The 23,175-nt window shown below is 33.9% G+C and overlaps 1 protein-coding gene across 1 annotated transcript in view; it reads right to left on the bottom strand.

Moving 5' to 3' along the window:
* The window catches only part of LOC119829129 (homeobox protein Nkx-6.2), a 39,413-nt gene that overhangs the window by 5,439 nt on the left and 10,799 nt on the right, over positions 1–23,175 (bottom strand). The window contains exon 3 of the mRNA XM_038351529.1: positions 19,802–19,959. Within this exon, the coding sequence (XP_038207457.1) occupies positions 19,802–19,959 (158 nt within the window). The remainder of the gene's footprint in view (positions 1–19,801; positions 19,960–23,175) is intronic.

Raw genomic sequence — 23,175 nt, 5'->3', positions numbered from 1 at the left:
GCTAGCTTACCCGGTATGAACACGGCCTAACTCAGTATACAACAATCTGACTGGGGAATAAAGTATTTGTAGAAGTTAGACATGAGCCAGCAGGATTTGATTTTGAAATAGAAGTTTGTAACGATTAAATATTCTTTTTTGTTTGTAAATATTCTAATTTGAGAATAATAACAGATTTTGTAAGACTTATGACTGTTAAATAATTGTAAAAGAAATAAAAAGCAAAAGAAGGATAACATACACACATACATACATACACACATACACACATACACACATACACACATACATACATACATACAATGTCAGTGATAGGATCGAGTAATGAACATAACGAATTAAAAAGAAATGATCAATATTACATAATTATATACTTTTAATTTATCGTTAATATTTGCACAAGGTATATTTTTCGCACAAGGTTATCAAAGTACTTATGTTTTTTTATGACACAGTCAATGGCAATGGAGCTGGTCGGACGCCTGGTAGTCAGCGCTACCACCGCCGATGAACATTTGGAGAGGCATATGGTCCATTGCAGACATTTTGCCTCTACAAATGGAATCGTCTTTAAATTGGGAAGGCGTAAGAAAGGATTGGCGAAAGGAATAAAGGAAAGGGGTAGGAAGGGTAAGGAAAAGGATATGAGCCTCCGGCTATTTCAGTGTTATACTAACGCGTCATTGAGTAACGCAGTAAATAACTATTCAAACAACTACTAACAATCTATGATATGAAAATCATCGAATTCAAACAACAAATAATCCAGTAAAACACTAACGCCCCACTCCATTCCGCAGTGCACTGTGCAGTATGCACTATGCAGTATGCACTCACTGAAACACAGGTAGTTTACAAAGACAAACACATGGGCCATCCATCATGGCCGGCCTAGCAAATGAAATGCACTCGCGCGTTTTTATTTTCGTCCATTAGTGAGAGCCATCGATCAAAAACACAATTCCAATTTACCTCCGGCCACAAATTCTTCAAAACTGCTCTGATAACATATTATTTAACGTTACTGTCCGGTTCAATGTTTCATTGATGTATGGTGCTTTTATTTCGTATTCGATAGCGGAACTGAAAACTGTACGCGATATTTTGGCGAATGTCGTATTCAACGGTTATTGTAAATATAAAACAGTGTTTAAAAACATGTTTATAAGCTTAGTGTCATTTGGTACGGAATGTAGGCAAAAATTATTTTAAATATTTGTTTAAAAATTGTATTTCATATAATTGTGCCAGGATGAATTCGTCGACTTCTCTAGTCATTTCTGGTTTTCCAGCGAAGTTGTAGGCTTTTAAAACTACAGATCCCTCGTCAATGTTCCTATTACAATACCAAAACTCCTCAAACTCAAAAGGACAATTCTCCACAAATCGCACATAAAAAAAACAAATATATATTATGGAGAAACTAGTAAACATAATTATTAATACAGCAATGATGGAAAAAGCTTAATCTACTACCATCATAACATTTTAAATTGTTATTTTGTTGTAATTATTTAGTAATAGTAACGATAATCCGGTTTGTAGCCGAATGGAGGTCACTCAAAGCTCGGCTCGGCCGGTCAGACTGGCCCTAATCACTTATCGATTGATACAACTGTAGTGTTTCAATGCTGATGTATGACTGTTAATGGATACTTAGATAATTGCTTCTTTTTACTAGAACCGTATTTTTAAATATACGACTTGTAATTATTTGTAACGATTTGTTTCAAAATCTCTATTATAGGTACAATCGCATATTGTCCTATTTTACTATTGACGTGCGATTTTACGACAAAACATCTCCGTTCATTAACAAATGTATTTCTATGGCTATATTCATCAAATCTGTTCCAACTTTTTATTGTCGGAACGCATCAAAAACATATACGTATTTATGGTGGGGAATATGACTTTACTAAAGCAATAATAACGTTACATAATTTTATAAATTAAAATATCAACTGCTGCATAGTTAAGAAACTATATGCATTACATTAGTTAAGCTATTGTATTCGGGTACTATATTATGTAACATGTACTATATTATGATACTTCATGATAAGTATCCTATAGAACAAAACAGTATGATACTCAATTTCATAAAACAGATCACTTTGTGTTGCGCAATTTTGTTTGGTTAATTGATTAAAAGCTAGCTCGAAAAAACGACCATTCCAATTTAAGAACGATAAATCATAAAAGGATTAGAGTGGGGGCTACAAATTTGCTGTTATTAAAAAAACTCATTTGCAAATTTCTGAAGGAAGAAGATATTAAAAAGATAAACTTAATTATCCCTCCGGACAACAACCCTCTCAGATGTAAAAATGTTAATGTCTCTACTGAGTTTTTTAAATAATTCGGGGACAGGAGTGGGGAAAATGTTACTAAGTATATATACTATTTTGTATTTCATTTGATAAGAAAATGTAAATTAGTAGTTATTATTAGTAAATTATATTCAAATGCTAAACCTTTAGTAGATTCACTTCATACATTTTCGTATAGGGAATATTGTAAATAGTTTGATATAATTTTGAATACTTTACCAAACACAATAAGTTATGATTTGTCAAAATATCAACTTAAAAGTATTAAATATTCAAAATCAATATCAGAATATGATAGGCTTGTAACGAAATTACATAAAAATGTTCAACAATTATAAGTCAGTCGCACAAACCGGCCGAGGCTGGCAACACAGAACTTTGCAAATTAAGAAAATGTAATTACCGCCTCCCCCTCCCCCCGACCCACCCCCACGGACATAATTAAAGGGAATCTTGTTGTAATTTTGACATTTAATTTTTTTTGAACGTCACCTCGCTCTTAGTATTAATTAATTTTGTACCTCTAAAATTTAATCTCTGCTTTGTTTTTTGGCGACATTTTTTCTCTTAACTTAATGGAGCTGAGATTTTTGATAGTCAAGCTTTTATTAATTCTCATGCCCGTGATTTATCTGTGATCTGATTATCTTATTAAATTAAACTTTGTTAAGGTTTATATATAGGCGTAATTGCATTGTATTTTGAGTTACCTGTTTTTTGTGCTACCTGTTTTATTCTTGTTGTTATTGTGAACTGGCAACTAACATAATGGCCGTTACGATTAGAATAATATAGTCGTACAAATATATAAACGCAGTTAGTTTATCAGATCATAAATAAATAAGTAACTAAATCTATCAGCTCATTGGTTTCACAACCCTTATTTTATAAGTCTAACTAATACACATAAAAAGACGCATCCAGTTTGTTTAACAGATTATAAATGAATTATTAAATAAAACTACGAGTTCTTTGTACACTATTCGTTTTAAGAGTCGAACTGAGCAACTTTACTATACACATCTCTAAAAAAAGTGCGAAAAACACTCGACCGCAGTCATTTGTAACCCCCCAACAGATAAGACCGTATCGAGCAAGGCGGGGTACACACGCCATTTAAAATTACAAAACGGCAAAGTACCGTAATCTTGTATATCAGCTTTAAAGCAATCCCTTATCGATGGTAAGCCACTCATCAACTCAGCATTAACTTGGATCGCGTGCTCGTGGTGAGTGCGGACCGGGCGGACGGTTGTTTGGCTTGTAATTAGTGTGTGCTATTTAGGAGTGACTTTTTTGTAGTTTTTGAAACGGCAACTCGGCATTTTTGTGTCGTTCATGTATTAAGATTTATGTATTAATATTTGTTCTTTGTCAGGTTATGCACCGGTAAATAGTTGCTAGTTCCATGCTAGTAATGTTTTAAAATTAAATGCTACTTATCTCATCCGCGAGTTTCTCTAAGTAACCAATTGTAAAGTGTGTCTGATCATCTCTTCAATATTTGACGTAGACAGCATTCGAAAAAAAAAAATATTTATTAGACAGCTATTGATAAACTAATGGTGTTTTTAAAAATTTGTTAGGAAACACTAAAAATATTATACCTCTTACATTATAGTTTTTTTATTCAAACATTATAATTCGCTGCCCAACTTAGTCTCTCTTGAAAACAAGCAGTTTTTTTTTAGCAATTACATCAAGAGACTTGATCATATGAACACATAAAAGTCCTTTACACAATTCTCACCAATCGCAACAAATCGCGAAACCAATTACAAACTCCGCACAAACCACAAAACAAAACATTAAATATGATTAAAATTTGTAAATTCATTCTTAAAAGAACATTAGAGGCAGCTACACGCTGTCGATACAATCGCTGGCTTAACTGTCATTTAAATTTAAATTAAGGAATTACTCGTTCGAGCGGCGTTCGATTTAAATGCACATTCGTTTGTCTTATCGCCGCGTGGGGTGCGTGTGGCGAGGGCTTTACTGTTAAATGACTTTACAATGCTTTAAAGCATCATGCTTTGGCCAATTCAGGACATCATCTAGCCTAGGACTCGTTTTGTTCAATGTTGAATGTTCATAGTTCTGTGTCACATGGTTCGCTTCCCGCTGTCTGTCTCTTTATGTGCTTAGATTCTAACCATGCAATGTATTTTGATGGATTTTTAATAGATACAATAATTCAAAAGGAAGTCGGAAGTCGGTTGTACAATATAAATCTAATGTTAATAGTATTGGGTGGATCAATAAATGTTTTTTGACAATTTCTATTTTATGCGAGTATTTATGTAGTCATCTTTTAAAGTTAAGAAAATATTGGTCCATTTACATGTTATAATCAATAAGTTTATGATATATCTTGTTCCTAGATGAGATTAGTACATAGACTGCGTATGAATTAATTTGATTTGTAGCAATTATGGCAGTCGGCACGGTTTGTAAGTATTTTCTATTGCTATGTGGTATGCGTTAGTTGATGTTTTGTTGTCTACTACAGATTTACTTAATTATGTAAATGATGAGCTTATTATATAGGTACCTAATATTAATTGAAGATTTACAATTGCCTTCTTCTTTCAAATAATTGAAAGTCAATTTAATATAAATCATAAAAACCTATTCTACGTATATTCACATTATTTATTTAAAACCCTAATATCCATTCTGTAACTAGATCAGAATAATTCAAAAATGGAACAACTGAAGACTCATAAAATATCCAGCAATAGAAAGCAACTGCGACCACATCACAACAAACATTTCCGCAATCGCCGCACTATCTGCGCTCTGAACAATCGGCCGCTATCAATAACCAAAGGGATGAAATCCCTCGCTCGAACAAATTGAAATCACCCATGTAACCGCCGCATCGCGATCGGATACGCGCACTGTTTTATTATTTATCAAGCGTAATCCGCCAACGTTATAAATCTGTGCGGACAGGGAGCCAACATGGCGGCACTTTTTTCGCGCCAAAAAGAATCGGCCGCGGAAAGCGGCAATGAGCGGCAGATTAGGCCCGGATAAGTCCAGGTTATTAATGGACACGAGATACACACGACAGAACGGATAATAAATGGGATGTGCAATGTTCTTTTTTTGGTAAATTTGTTTATGTTTAGTCTGTGCCGATGTGTCAAATGGTTATTTATGACGGAGCGGGTTGGGGTTTCCGGTTTTTAAAATATTGTCAAGTGAAACACACGATGGATTATTTTGGTATTGTTTTCATTTTAATATTTAATTTAGGATGAATTTGCGCCACTGTAATTGTAATAATAACATAAAAATGTCGTTATTGTGTTATAGTCTTAATACAGCGCAATAAATATCATCGTAACAAAAGTGCGAAGTCAGAGGATGATGTAGGGACAAAGGAATGGATCGTAAACCGACAGCTGACTTGAGCATGTTACTGTACTGTGACATGGGGTTGTGTTCGCAAACGGAAAACTGGCCTCTTCTGCACAACCTAGTTTAATGTGAAGAAACTTCGTAAATAAATACATGTTTTTTAATGTTTCAAAGATAAACGTATAGTTCAAAAGCAGTGCATCTAATTAAAATTTTCATAACAAATATAAAAAACAAAAACGATACAAGGAGGTTTCATTTCATAACAGTATAGACAAAACGAAAGAGCGCCAAACAATATCCCCAAGCAAAAGTGCAAAAAGAACTGTACACTTATAAAAAGGCAACAAAACCTATCACGACACAATATTACACTGCGCTCTCACGAAATCGTCCTGTAATATTGTTCAAGTGTGGTAAATGTATAAGTTTGCGCGACTCGCAGTGCGCACTGTAGCTATATACCAGTTTATTGGACAACTTGCGGCTCAGAGGAGTTGTGGAACTCTTTTCTATCCCTTATTTTGTCTCATAATGTTGCCGACATAATATTATAAGTTGGTACGAATTTTTATTATTATATTATGGAAGAATGTTATGCGAGACATGCAGTATGATTATTGGTGATTTCTTCTCGTTTCATGATAGAACGAGTCATGATCAGGCAAAAATAGAATATAGGGTATACCCTCGGGTAAAGTATCTACGTATATAGGACGTAATAAAATGGATTAATTACACTGCCATCTAATCTTCTGAACATTATATAACATAATTATAAAATGTATATAATAACATAATACATTTAATAACTCTGTACTAATCAAATTCAATTCCACCATAAATAATTTAATATTCGACTAAAACAATTGCAAAAACACTTACATTAGAACAAAGTCCATAAAACCTCAGTATGAGATCGCACCGACATGAAATTTGATGTGCCATCATATCGATATTACGAGCGTCCGTCTCGATTCCATTCGATTCCGCCCGAATCGATTCATGAATATATATTGCTCGCTAGCTGCCATGCGAATAATGAATTCTTTTATCGTGATTATATTTTTTCGATGAATCCAACTGTATCTTTATGTAAGTGCTTTGCTAATGCGAGTCGATTTCATTATACGTATACAAATCTTCTGAATTGAACTAACATTGACTTCATAAACTGTGATGTTCTTCCCATCATACAATGGACTGTTGTTATATAACAATGTTATGAATTTTTTGTATGTGAGAAATCAGTAGTTATTTGCTTTGCTTTGCTTGTAAAGAGCTTTTATGGGTGTCATCGTTAATTTTGGTTTAAGTACACTATGTAATTTCGTTCCAAATAAACAATTTTTGAATTTTTGAATTTTGAAAGAAATTTGTCCTATGACATCTTCATTATTTCTTATAATAAAGTGATCATGATTAACACTTTTCATATAATTTATAAATACAATGCATTGCATACAACTCGTATACGTAGCTTATAAGACGCAGAATTACAAATCTATCGGCTACGCGAATTAAATTACGTAGCGCATCGTAGCCGATACGTAAAGCTACGTAACGTCAATCGCAAACCCTCATAAACGAGTAAACTCAAAACAGCACTGGCGATAATAAATCCTGTAGCAAGTAAGCAATAACTGAATGTAGTATCCCGAACATCGACTCGTTACCGATGCTACGATAATGCTACGATACGTATGCGGCCCGCGCGAGCCTTTATTATTATTTCCACATATTGACTTTGCGTTGTCTATTGGGTGGGGAGGGGGTAAGATGTAGTCGCGTAGACACATGTAGCGGTCGAATCGATAACCTAATGCGTTTAGGATTGGCTGCTCGTTTGCGCGCCGACGGATTACACCTAACTTTACATGTAATTCGAGTTTAATGCTTTCGCTTCGATAGTGTTTATATTGTGTGCTCTGGTTTTGTTATTTCAATGAGGTGATGGATAAAATGTTCTGTTACGTTGCGGTTTGAAGTATTTTGGTATATTATGTCGTAGTTTCATTGATATTATATCTATGTGGTTTGTGGTAAAAACATAAAGACAAATAGCTTGTGAGAAGTGACAAAAACTTTCCATTTTATCAAGGAATAATATGTACATATTATTATAGGAATAATCATCAACAAAATATCACGGACAAAAGATTATTTCAAAATGATCCCAATGACAAAAACCCCAATGCATAACAAATGCTCTACGTCTTATGTCATAACTAACAAGTCTAAGAGAAATAGAACACTGCTCTGGGTTATTTATTTTGTGATAGAACTATTCTCAAAGTGCTCCGTATTCTGAGTCAGTAGTGTAATTACAAAACATATGAAGGATATTATAGGATGTATATTATTCTCTTTTATATTTTCTCTGACAGTATGTAAATAAAGTCACATGTATTATTACATAGGTATTAAAATAATCGCAGGTACTTGGTAACACTCGTATAATTCAAATAACGGCAAAGGGATTTCATATGGTTTGCTGGATTTATCTCAGATTGCTTTTCCCTGATAACTATAAAAGTTATGAAAAACGAACAAAGACGTAAACGCGGATAAAGCCGGTGCGAGCAGCTAGTCTTCTTATTATAATTTCCAAAAGCTAATTCTGTAAATGTATCGAAAAGCTGGACATTGCATGAAAGTTTAAATAACACGAATAATAATTTTATATCGCTTTGCAATGCGGTGCGCTGCCGCCCGCCACACGTTGCGAGCGAATGGAAAATCTTTTATTTGAATAAAACTGACCACTGCATATTATATTTTACTAGACGTCAATTCTCTGTCCATGGGATGAAATTAAATTCCATACGGTTTAATATGCGGACGTAATGCATTGTGTGATAATACTTTTAAGTGTGTGTGCAGTGTATTTATATAGATCGTAGTAGTTGTATTGTAGTAGTAGTATGATCATCATCATGGTCAACACCATATGTTTCCACTGCAGGGTACAGGCCTCCTATGAGGCTTCAGGCCACAATCTGCACGCGCCAATTTTTACCTCGCGGTTTATCGTTTATAGATTTGTCGAGAAAAGTAAGTATTAACAGAGACAATAATGCTGCACATAATGCTACATACATTTTTAAGTAAATATTGAATCCTCGTGGCTAAATAATTGAGGGTAGTTGCGTAGCACATTGAGTATTCACAAAAGCTCCCTGGTATTGAAGAAACCGATAAAAAGAACATCACAATCGACATTTGTATTCAATCTGTCACTATTGAAAGCCAGTTCAAAATGTGAAATATCAAGTTGCGTCTAACATAATATATAACATGTAACAATCTTATGAGAATCTCCAAGGCCGATGGTGCAACCTGCGACAAACCTCCCGCATTCCAGAGCCTGACTCACGTGGATCCTACCGATAAGCCCCAATTAAAATATCGTGAGTTGATACACTTGAAATATCAATTAAGCTTGTCCCATGCATCCGAACTATGAAATTAACTGCCGCCGAATAAAACCTTTTTATCTTAATACCATCTAGGTTTAATATATCACTCGATCGTAGGCATAACATCGGTAATCTGTCTGTCCGTCTATCCGCTTGACAAATGAAAGCGTCAGCCGCCGTAGAGAAATTAAATACAACGGACGATAATTATCTATATAAAAACCGGCATTAGCAATTTAAATTCTGAGCACGTAATAAAAAGGTTCAATTTTCAACATGCATAATTAATAAAGTTGTGGCGTTATATCGTCGCGGATCGTTATTGTATCGTCAAATCTTAATAACGCGTCCCGGATGTAAGGGGCTTAAGTCGTGCGACGTAGCGTTTGTATCTAAATCTTAGTGAGTAGAGTTTAAGGTTGAGTTTTGCGTGTGTGTGAAGGAGACGTGGTTTGTAAGAAGTCGTTCAAAGGATCGTCGATTGTCGTGTCATAATGACTATTATTACAGCGGCGGCACGGTAGCGGCCGACGATTTCATTAATGTCATTAGCTACACTAATGACTTTTTGAAGCGATCGGAAAACGTGAGAGCAGCGCGAGCTCATGTCGTGACGCACAGATTTGTGGCCGGGAATCTGTTCTGTCATTGATTTGCTTAATTTAATATAGAGGTGAGCTCTACAGACAATAATGTTCCAATTAATTAAATCGTGTAACCCAAATAATTTCGACTATTTTAATTGCTACTTTATAAGCTTAAATATTACGGTTATAAGGATAATACTAGCTGTGACCCGCGGTTGAAACCGCGTAAGTCCGTATCCCGTAGAAATATCGGTATAAAAAGTGCCTATGTGTTATTTCAGTTGTCCAGCTATCTACGAAGCAAAATAGTACTATTATTCACCAATAGATGTCAGGAAAAAAAACACGAATAAGACATTTTCTAAAAAAGATTCCTAGCTAGATCGATTTATCGCCCCCGGGGGTTTCGGGGAAATCGTTGGAGCCGATTCCGAGATTCCAATTATATATATATATATATATATATATATATATATAAATTGCTCGTTTAAAGGTATAAGATTTAATATTTAATCCGACGAACAACAAAGATATGAGAAATTGCTATAATTATTCCAATTCAAAACCTTGACAAAGGTAAACCCCCAATTTGGTCTCCGCAGAACCCATGGACAAGTATCTACGAATATAATTAAAATTTGTATAAAGCAATTCATTTTAATCGACGCTAATAACTTATAATACTACCGTACTGAATTACAAAACTCTACATTTGTAATTATGCCAACCTTACCAAAAAAAACCGAAAGCAATTTAAAGAGGGCATTTTCTTGCATTTCACGTTTCCCTGAACCAGTACACGAAATTACTGTCACAACAATCACCGCTATTAATTATGTAAAAGCTACAATAAAACATAATTAGGAAATAGCAAAGTTAATGAAAGATTGTATCGTTAAAAAGGTTGTAGCCCAACGGCGGATTAATGGCGCGGTTTGCGTTATAGCAACATTAATTATAATATTAATTATTAGCTAACTCGTGTCCCTTGCTCCCTTAAGGGACGTGCCCGCGGCGGTACTGCTGGCAAAACAGTTTGTTTGTGTCATTGTGTTTTGTTTGGAAAATGTTAAATGTTAAAGTTATCGTAGCATTTGTTTTTAAATTCTTTTGTGATTTGTTCTGTTTTGAGAGATAGTTCCTACGAAATACGTTTAGGATAAACTTGTGACATTATACTTTTAGCTTATCATTTTAGTAGTATAGTATTCGGAATATATAAAAGTACCTTCTCAAAATAAACCCTTATTCGTAGCCAACTTAAACTGCTTTTTTAAACTAAAAATCTATTATAGTATATAGCTTGTAACAGAAATGAAATGAAATTTTATTAATTCGAGTACCTTATAATTAATAAACATTCCCAAGTCCCATTATTAATATAACGAATTGAAAAATACGATTCTAAAACATTTACAAATAGGTATCCTCTCTCATCGATCAACAGTAATTGCTTCTGCGGACGCTACTTTAAAACGGCACATAAGCTCGAAGACGCGGGCGACATCTGTCGACGTAATTGAGGGATTACGCAGATAATTGAAACTGCACGAGCGAGAGGGAGCACCGCCGCGCCATACGTGCAAAAGAGACGGGGAACCCCACTCAACCTCGCCGTCAAATGGAACGGTTAACAACGTGTCTTCTTGTATATTGTATTATCTTACGTTTTATGCCCTATTAATCTTGTACGCGACGTTGCGACGGGATTCGTAACCCTAACACTATGTGTGTTAGAGTTCAAATTCGCGCGACGTCATTCGTTTCGTAGGTTTGTGCCTGTACTTAGAATTAGTCGAAATTTGTTTTGCAATAAATAAAATCGTTAAAGTTGAGTGTTGTAACGAGCTGGTGTCATCGTAGAGGTAATCCGGGATAACAAGCGCAGGTTGAGACGGATTTCTTGATAAATATGCGAATTTCTCTCGCGTACTTAAATATTTCTTGAAAAATTGCTGCGTTTTGGCGAGCTACCGTTTTATTTCGCTTCAATTAATTTTGCTTTTAAGTAATTAAACTTTATTTGGGTGAATAATATCACGGATTTCATCGTCAAATATAGCAAAGAAATACTAAAATACTTTATTAATACTCGTCTATTCAAATACGAGATGTTATTGCTATTTTCAACAAACATTTATTTGAATACTCCGAGCATTCCAAACATTAATTAAGACGATAAAAATATAACTTCACTACTATTAATTAATCACGAATCGTAATTAAAACGAATTTTCAATTAAACACTTTCAAATATTGATTTCTTCATATTTTAATTATATTCAATCAATTTTTCTATTGACTAACATCTATTACAATAATGATAATTCATTCTAATAATACGGTCCAGTAGATTATACTTAAATAGAGTTTTTAATTAACTTATGTCGGATCGAGTGACATTTCCTGTTATTTAACGCCGAGATATTGAAATCGATGTTTAATCGAGTTATCATCGATTCACTGGAATCGATTTGGGCTACCGTTAAATTGTATCGAACCGCGTGGGAGACCACTCGATTATGCATATGACACTTAATGAAGGATTTTATTTATTTATTATTTCTACTCGAATTGAATCGATACTTCGTCTATGATATAACTGTAGAAATTAAATTTGATATGATTTTGTTATAGAGATAAAAGATTGAAGCGTAGATTTAGAAAAATAATGATTTATGAGATATATAGATTTATTTTTTCATCTCTCTGCGATTCAAAGTCTATATACAATTATTGTTTAATTATATAAAGACATCATCTGAAGTTATAACTGGACTCAGTTCAGTAGACTTACAGGGTATGTAGGTAATGTGCAAATTGAAATCTATGTAGTTTTATTTTTTGCTGTATAATCCGATTTTACAGAATTAACAACACTTGGTCAGAAATAACTATGTACTTACAATTTTTAGTTTCTTAAATCAATTGTTTTAACTTCACATCATTTCAGAATGTGGGTATCGTCTATAAAAAAAACTATAAATTATAGAGTTATTGACAACTAATATGACGACTCCAGCATATAAATTGAAACCTTAATAAGAAACCAAACGTCATATAAGGAGTGACAACGTCTAAGCGGCTAGGGCGGCTAGGGCGGCTAGGGCGGCCAGGGCCAGGGCGGGAGGGCGGCGCCCATAAAAATGCAAATGGCGCTGTCGAGTGGGGATTTCAGTGTTGTATCAATCACACCTCGCCTTATTATTGCGGGATTTCGTTGGATTCCTTCGTTTATTGTTTGCGGAGATATCTCGCGACGACTTACAGGATTTGTTCTTTTGATGAATATGTTATGAATTGAATAAATTCGGAGCGCCTGAGCGGAGAGCCGCACGGCTTATTGTGATATTATTGTTTCTATGTAGTCATGTTCACAAAGGTCTTTTCGACATTTCTTTGTATCAATGCCTTTTAACAAGCCAATGCGACATTTCAGGTTGTTTGTTATTATTTTTGTTACTTTTCAATATTATGAACAGATAAGTATGAAATAAGATATTAAACTTTCGTTTTAATTAAACAAGTATAATATTGATTTTTTTCATTTCAACATCTTCATTCTACATCACCACACCTTTGCTCTTAACATGCATTTTGTAAATTAATTATTATTTACATTTCGTAAGTAGGTGAGAACTTTCTAAAGACATAAAGTTTAGTATTTTCTTGTGTTTGACATAAAGTGTATAGACATACGAGAGAAATATTACCGTATTTTTGTTATTAACTTCAACAATACACACATCCACAATACAACAATAAATCACACACAGCACAGTATAAAAAGCAATTGAAACGAAATCCGTACAAACCGCCAGTTATTTCGTGTACTGTACAATCAATCACACAACAATGAAGGAGCTAATCTGCGATTAGAAAGGCATCTGCGGTACAGAGGGTGGTATTGACATGCTAATGAGTTTCACAGTGTCGCTTGACATACGCCCACACGCACTTTTTGCCCTCGCGGTTATGGGTAAACAAAGATACATGTTCTTTTCATTCAATGTTGACAGCCGATATTCGGTTATATATTTTTAATTTTGTTGTGGGTGTTTATAAATGTGACCCTATATAAAAATAATTAGTTGTAGGTACTAATTATAAGAGTCATATTTAATAGGGATTATTTTAAGTGTCGTTTTAAATACTATGGCGATATAATTATTGCACATAAATTATTTTCGAGCTGACGTTAGAAACGTAAATGATATGTTCATCATATATTGTATTTTCTTACTAGCTGGAATCTGCGGCCTCACTCGCGTGCAAACAGACTAAAATGTAGCCTATGTGTTTATCCAAATTTCACACGATCCTGTACGGATTAAGATGATTTTTTGCGATCTTAGGAAAACATGCATCTATTTATCTATTTATATTCACATGCTTCTTTTATCAAAAAATTGTAAAGATTTATTTAAACAACTTTCACTGGTTTGTGATAACGCGAAAGGAATACAAACGAACGCGTGACCGCAACCTAATCAGATCAAAAGCACCTAATTGCCTTGTATTATATACCTTATATTAATCATTTAAAGAAAAACAAAATGTACCAAGGCTGAAGACATTAGTTGGGAGCATTATTTCACGCTTACATCATTCGCATCAAAAAACATATGCGCCAGAATCGATTCAGTCGCATTCGATTAATGATCATCGATTAGCGCTCCACTGCTGTCATCGGGACAATCAAATGCCAACCTAACCTGATCTCATCCCTATTCCTTTACGATAAAGCACCATTTCAAATGGTGGGTCATCTGAATGTATTCAACTGTGAATCGATACGTCATCGAGTATTAGGTTTGTAATATATAGCGTTTGATGGAGATTCCCTAATGACTGGCCGGAGTGTCGGTCATTTGTTTCAGCTAATGATTAGAAAAAATGTTGCCGTTTAGTCATACAAATAGCCTGATTTCGAGCTGAAAGGGGTTCTCAATTAGTCAGCATTTGTGTTGCGGAGTGTGTGAGAAGCTAAGGATGGTTGTTTTTTGTAAGTATATTATGATGCGTGATGATGAATTCGTAGACAGGTCTTGTAGTACAACCTGACAGAGTTCTGTGACATTTATAAATGGAAAAATTTGTTTTCATGCTGTCGCCCTTTATTTGTATTGTTGTTTATATTGAGATATTTGGAATTTTTACCTTTTTAATTATTTACTGTACGATGCTTTTAAATTGTGTTTTTTGCATCAAGTACATGGCTGACAAATGATGTAAATAGTAGAACAAAACGTACTCTACGAATTGAGAATCCCCGTCGTTTGTAACATTTGACATTCCTTCATTAACTTTATATGTTCGCTTAAGATTAACAAAAAATCCAGCAGTCATTCTGTTCTCCAAACTATAAAATACTAAATAATAACACTCGCTAAACGCTCTCTAACGATAAACAACCACTGGACCATCAATCAAATAAATGGCTGCGTCATAGAAAAAAATTAAAAAGAGCAATTATTTCACGATCGAGTTTATAGTCTAAAGTGCAACCGATTATGCATTCACGGTCGTTTTATCAAAACACATTAAAATTAAATTATAGTGTGATCCATCAGAATAATTTAATATCACCCCTCGTTGCTCCCCTAGCGTTAGGGCTGTCAACCGCTACTTTTTAAACATTAGTAAAGGAGATTTTAAAGAATTCTGAAAATAATGTTATATTGTAAAGCAGACAATTGTTTAACCAATATTAATAACTTCAGAATTATTAAAAAAGTGAAAGGAATTTACATGCATCAAAACTGAAATTAACATAAGGTGTGTCTTTGTTTATGTACATATTTTATGATGACAAGGTAATTAATTCCATTGTTCTTATTAATTTCTTTACAGTTAGAAACTCTGTTTATTAAAAAATGGTATTATTTTAGGTAGGCTTCTTATTTAAAAAATTAATATAACAATAAAGTGTCAACCCTATGAATACAGGGTGTATTGCATTCAATCTTATCTACATTTTAACTGCTCTGTTGTTACTAATAGGCGTTCATAAGATAATATTTTGAATCGTATTATTCAAAATTGAATTGACACGAAATTTGATAACGCTCGAATAAAAATGTAATATATTCTAATAATAGCATGACTCATGCTATGCGACTAAGAAGGGATTCTATAATATTTGTATTAACTTTATGTACTTCTTCTAAATTGATAATATTACAAAAAAGGCTTATTTGTTTGTATGTTAATTAAATTAACGTGTAAATAAATATCCTGATAACTATTCTGTTATCAAACTTAGTTGGTCCAATAACTTCTATGCCTATATTATAGTAGAGTCAAATCAAATCAAATCAAATCAAATTTATTAAATCAAACACTTAACCTAACCTTATAGCTAAGTACATCGCTGTAGCAATTACAAATAGGTATCAAACAATTAAAGTTCAAGACCGATATCTTTGCTAGGTTACAGAGTAACCTGTATTAAAGATATCAGTACCTTCCCCATACCATCAATAAAGCACAATGTAATTTAAATGTCTTAATAAACTAATTCAGTACTAACATAACATTATATGATATGCTTTACAACGCTTATTATGATCATACGCGATATTCTATGAAACGTAATGCAAAATGCAAATCACTTTACATTGCCGTCATTCCTTTTACAGCGCTCGTAAATAGATACTGAATTAGAACTGATGCGTCGATGTACGCTTCCACGGAAAGTTTATTAGTTATATACATTTTTCATATTTCAGGCACGATTTGATAAGGTTCGTTAGAAAAATCTAATCGAGATTTTTGAGGATTTAGTAGTTCTAAGAAATTATTACACAGATTTAATACGATTTTATCTGAAATAGAGGGTGATGTAATCATTTTATGATACGCTTATATTATTCTAAGACTTCTATCTTTTGATATTATTTATCCCGTATACTGCATGCTTTGAAAGGATACCGGAATATGTTGGTAATTTATATCTGAATATTTTGAAAGTTACAGACACGGTTTGCCGTGTCTGCTATTTGGCTATGAAAAAAGCTTGTAACAGACAGTATAAAATTGCTCGACAGACCGATATTATTATAGGAATTGTAAATGGGAAACTGACCTAAAATACACAGGTTGAATAAAGTGCAGCAATTATGTACATAATATATACGGACAATTAATTTTATTAAGCCCATTGCAGCATTTAAACAATTTAGATCGTTTGCAACAAAATAAACAGCAAAATTAATTATATTATGCACCGCCTGAGCAACACATGTGTAAATACGAGCCCTCTTTAATTCCATACGGATTAACTTTATTGAATGTCAAATGAGCTATGACACCCATGACGAAAAAAGATATAAAAAATCAACGCGCGAAATTGCGCCTTAATTTCAAGGTCGTTGGGTGTAAACTCGGTTGTGGGGTTTAAGTAGGGTAAATGCACCCTTCGGTGGTTGGCTTTTGAGCACAATTAGCGAATGAGAGGTCTCATTTGTTGGACGTGGCGGTGTGAAGGATTACGTGTGTGGACGTATGCTGTATTGATGTGTTAGAGTTCCGATTTGGTATCTGATGTTAAAGATTAGAATCCTACTTTTTTAATTTAATTTGATTATTTTTATAGTGTTACATGAATAATTTATAAAAAATATGTGGTCGTACGGTGGTCTACGATAAACTGAAAGAAGCTGTTTCAACTCAGAGTATACTTTTTTCTTACATAATCTCACACATGTAAAAACCGTCTATACTGCAATATTTACATGTATACCTCATAAACGCTGCATAAATAATGGAATTCAATACATGAATGAGCCATAACTATTCCCTATTTCGAGTAACACGAAACAAATATTAACGGAATGACACAACAAAATCAGTGAACATTCGACGAAAGCGATACATTACTTACATTAATCTCATTATGTACACTTGACTTCTTGCACTACACCCTTCGCGATTCAGATGCGATTTCAATAATACGTATACTTTATTAAGTTTGCAACATAGATATAAGCGTTACGTTCAATTTAAATTTAAGAAATACTATGTAATTCATTATAATGAAATGCTACTAAATTCATATGTTTTTTTAATATATATTAAATAATAACATATAGTTAAAGCTACGTATATAGTATTTTTATACCCTAAATGTTAATGCATATTTATGTAAAAGAAAGTCATCAGTATTCTATAAAACAAGTATGATCAACAATGAGAAGAATACGAAAGGCATGCAAACAAATTCGTTTGTGTGCACATTCCGGCCCTCAAAGCAAAGCGTTGCCCCCAAATGGAATATATCACTTAGTATAATACAATTTGGACCCTCGGAATTAAACGCTAACTAGGCGCAATGATCTACGAGTTGAGACAGTTTAGACGTGAGGGGAGCTTTTATGTCATCGATATTGTCATACAGAATATATCTTGTCATTAATACAGTTTAAAGATACAGAGACGCTACTGACGTAAGCAATTTGTAAGTATTCATACATCTGTTGAAATGGTTTTGTAATTATCATTTAGGTATTTTACGCAACTTGTCAATTTAATTTCTGTCCCTACAATGTAGAGCTAATAAAGCTTTTTTTTTTATCAACCCACTTTAACGTTTAGTATAAATAAACATAAAATAATTTAAAATAAAACATGATTCTTATACACACCGTTAAAAAATTAATTATATTTTGAGTAAAAGAGACGATTCGAAATATTTATCTTTAAATTAGGTTTCTTTTATTTAATGCTCGTTGATTTACCCGTGATTTTGTCTCAATAATAATCATGCAAAGCAATTTAAAGTATAACTTTATAATTTAATAAAATAGATTCCGAAACGCCGCACAAAGCAACGCGTCCACATGTCATTTCAGTTAATCCACAGCAATAGAGCAAATCGTTTGATTACGCCGCGACTAAGTGATTGACTTTTCAATCTCCGTAATCCGATTACCGACGGACAACATGGTTGATTATACGATACATGTACGCAAACCAATCTGATCCTTATCTAGCGGCCGTTAAGCGCATAATGGACTATTCCAGACTGACATATGGTATGGTATGGCTATTGGACTAGTGGAACCGGGCGAGTGTCGCATATTCGTGCATTTACCGTGTTGAGTAGCCGTTACTGAAACTATAGTGTTGTAAATAGAGATTTTAGTTAATAGTCAGTTGTTAAGCATTGTATACGCTTCACAAAACGTAATTTATTTCGCTTCTGAGAGCAACCACTGAAGTTATTTCTTACATACATTAATTATTTTATCGATAAATAATCTGTGAATTGAAATTATCAAAAAACATTGAAATATGTTTCAAGAAAAACAAAAACTAGTTTAATCTCTTCCATACATCACGATCTTATATTTCAGACTTATTTGCAAATATTGAATATAGAATGAACCCAGAGGTCCGACTTAATCTGCCTGTTTCAAAAGAAAATGTTAATAAAATGTGCTTGACTCTTTTGAACATAAACACACTCTATTAAAGCGTTAGTAGGAGTGGTCCAAAACCGAATTTGTAGCACTAATATTCACGACACTAGAGGCTTTATTTCATACTTGTCGGAGCGCAGGAAAAAATCTAGAGATAATCCAGCTTAGGCTCTCTATACCTCTCTATACTATAGATATAGACTCTCTATACCAATTTTTATACGCAATAAATCAGCTGTTTTGCGTTTAAAACCTACTACAAACTTAAATGCTATAATTTTATTAGGATGGGTGTGAATTGAACTTTTCAATATTGTTTAATAGTTCGTGTAATAGTTTTCATTTTTCAAGTAACTGCTTCTATTGTAGTTGAAGCAATATATTTTTCCTCTGACATTGTAAACTTCAACTAGTGTATCGTAACACTCTACAAGTACACTTTTTAATTAAATAGTTATGAATATGCCGTTTATGGCGTTGGGTATCCAAAAACCTTGGTTAAATCCGCAAGTAGCAATCAAAAAATTTTATTAAGGTGGGATCATGGGTAGCCTAGCGGACAAGCGATACCACGGTACGATTAAAGGCTCTGGTTTGGATCCATCTCATAATGGAATTTTATTCTAGCCTTTAACCACATTAATTCAAATCACACTGCAATAGAACCTCACCTTGACCTGTGACTCCGTCATGCCCAGGGCGTACGCAAGCTTGGCGCGCTCCGGGCCGGCGAGGTACTTGGTCTGTTCGAAGGTCTTCTCCAGGGCGAAGATCTGCTGGCCGCTAAATGTGGGCCTGGTGTGCTTCTTCTTGCCATCTTTGTCCATGCCGCTCTGCGCCGCGCATGCGCTGAGCGCGCCGTTGCTCACTACAACAATATTATGTTTTTATGATTTTATTGGTCTTCGCCTGAGTGCTGTGGTTGCTCAGTGGAATACAGGGATGTCAAGGATTCGAGACAACAAGTGCGTGTAATGATAAAAGTGAGTTTCAATTTATAATTTATGTATTAATTTATTCCAATCAGAGAAAACGTATAAACAACAAGAATGAAAAAGTTATAAACTTAAATTCAAAATGAAATATGTTGATATTATTTCTGTATCTGGAGGTAGATTAGAGTGTAGAGAACGACGTGAGCTACTTTTACCGCCATTTTTCTTTGACTACGCGTGCGATCCCGCGCGACGTAAGCTAGTACTAAATATCACTCACACGCGCTTCCATATAACGCATTATATGCTCATAATTATGATGGTTATGAATTGTAGATTGTTTCAAATTTGAGTTCGATTGATTGGTTTACTTTAGAAGTGTTATCTAAGTCATATCTCCGTATATGACTTAGATAAGTTATTGCCTGTAATGTGCAAAACAAATTTCCAATATTGCCCGCAGTACTTTGATATTCTGTTAAATTATTACAAGTTAGAATTGTTCCTAAATCTTTGATATAACTCTTAGTATTTCCCATTACATCAAACCACATCTTTCACGTTTAATTTATAACTAATTCAGCGCAAACACCCATATCTTCAGCTATAAAAGCTTAACCACGTAACTTTCCAAATCTCTCGATATCTTAACCTCAAAACACAAAGAGCTGACGCGGTAAAAGCGTATAACTCAATGCGACTGTCAAAACATTCGCGAAATAATGTCGAAGCACCATAAAACCACAATAAAAACGTCACGGCAAAAACAAAAAAGCCATCCTATTCAATTGTGATATTTTTCATCGCGTATAAATGTTTTGATGAAGCGACACCCCCGTGGGACGGGGTGGTGGAAAATGAAATGAAAATAATGGCGCGAGGGCGATCCTGAACGCGGGCCTTTTATTTTTTATCTGTGGAACTGGAGCGGATAATTGTGTTATGAAAATATTCATGAACTATTTCGTTCGACTTCAATCAACGGTATTGATTCTTTGGGCTTTAATTTTTGTATATTATCTATATAAACATTATATTGACATAAAAATATGTCCATTTATAATGTTTCATACAAGAACATACAAGAGATTTAATAGAATACTTAGTGTAAATAGTGACTTTCTTATTCCATTTATCATTTTACATTGAGTTTCCAACAAGAACACATATATACATATAAAAAGTTTTGAGTCTAAGAATGCTTAAACAATATGATTAATTCTTCACTTATACGAAATAAATGAACAAAACAAAGCAAAACATAAAATATAACGTGTTAATTATAATCCGTCGAGAATCAAGCAATCAATCGACAATAACAATCAATTCGTAATATTAAAACAAATTCTCACTGAATATTGTACACACTGCTGCACGTAAAATATAATGAAATATGCATTCAGTTAAATTAGCGCCGACTGGATAAATAGCATCTATAAAAGATTAGTTTATATTTACAAGCGTTATCATGGCCCATGAATAACTATTTGCAAAAGTTTGTAAGGATGTGTGTGTGTTTGTTGCTCTTTCGCACAAAAACTACTGAACCGGTTGCAATGTAATTTGGTACGTAGATAGCTGGTCAAGTGGAATAACATATAAGCAACTTTTTATCCCGATATTCCTACGGGATACGGACTTACGCGGGCGAAACTGCGGGGCGCAGCTAGTTAAGCATAATAATGTTCTCATATAGTAGGTATATTAGTTTTTACATCGCTAAGGTATATTTAAACTTAAGAAAATTGTTACAACGATTGTCATTACTTCCTTACTTCCTGATATCCTTATTTCAATATTATAAATGCGAAATAATGATTTTTTGATTATTCGTTTGTTTGGCTTTCGTTTACGTCGCAAATGGGATTTTATGATGTGTTTTTTGCATCGGGTGAGTTTGGAGTTAGCTTCCTAAATTAACAAAAGATACTTATTTGAGGTGAAAGTTCCTGCAAATTGGAAAAGAATTAGAAAAGGATTGAAGAGAGGAATAAAGGAAAGGACTGGAAGGGGTAAGGAAGAGGATATGGGCCTCCGGCTTCCTCCTTTTTTTTATATTATTAAATTTATTAAGCGAACTCGTGTTTCCCACCGCGAACAAACCCGCGATATAAACCTAGTATGGCCAACCCTTTCCCTCACAAAGAATATTAAAAGCTGTAACTTCAATTCAGTTAATGGACATTAATATTAATGAAGGTACATAAAGGTAGTTAAGTAAAACATTTTGTATTTCTTATGTAAGATTTACTTGTCTTTTATTTATGACTAGCTATTTATCAAAAGCTTTGATCTTAATTCTTTTATATAAAAACAAAACTACTGTTTTTTTCTTCGTGATACATAGTCATATAAGTCTGCATAATATGTTTTATGACTACTACGAAAAAAGGTTACATAAGTAGCATTAAATGTACAAGTGGATTCAGGAAGCTATTAAGAAGTACTAAGTATAACGGTAAATGTAGAACCGAGAGGCTTGGGCTCGGCTCTGGATGGTAAAACAAATAAAAAAATATTAAAAGGCACAGACGGCAGATCATGACATTGTCCAAGGCGAAAATCGATCAGTGTAAATAAGTGAAATGCCTCTGTGCCATACCCCACAAGGGGACAAGGGCATGTATTCATGTAACAAACCTTGACCATTAAGTGTAGTTTTTATATAAAGAAAACAGGTTGATAAACACATCGTGTAGGTAAACTAGTCGCTAGCAGCAACCTGGCCGCGGTTGAAAAGGGTCGAACACTAAAATAGTTATTTACTTAGTAGCTTCTACTGGTGATTGATTTCAAAATCGATTTAGTATGAGGTGGATTTACGAGTGTCCGAGCGGTCAGGCGATGCCACGGTACGGCAATACACGCGGGTTCGAATCCCGTCTCATGCCCGAATGTCCCTTTTTTAAACCCCCAGCAGACGACACTCTTGCATGAAGATGTGTAGATGATGAATTAATTCTATTCTTTATTTTTTATATTTTTCATGTATAGAGTATTTAAATATATAATGCTATAAAACTAAAAACTAAATCAGCATCAAGTTTTCTAGTTTATCTCTAAGCAACATGCCATAAATCAACCCTCACTTAACATATTCGTGCAGATAA

The sequence above is a fragment of the Zerene cesonia genome, chromosome 9 (genome assembly GCF_012273895.1).
Source record: "Zerene cesonia ecotype Mississippi chromosome 9, Zerene_cesonia_1.1, whole genome shotgun sequence".
In the NCBI taxonomy this organism is placed as follows: Eukaryota; Metazoa; Arthropoda; class Insecta; order Lepidoptera; family Pieridae; genus Zerene; species Zerene cesonia.
The sequence above is the reverse complement of the archived record's forward strand: the minus strand, read 5'-3'. Positions and strand labels throughout refer to the sequence as shown.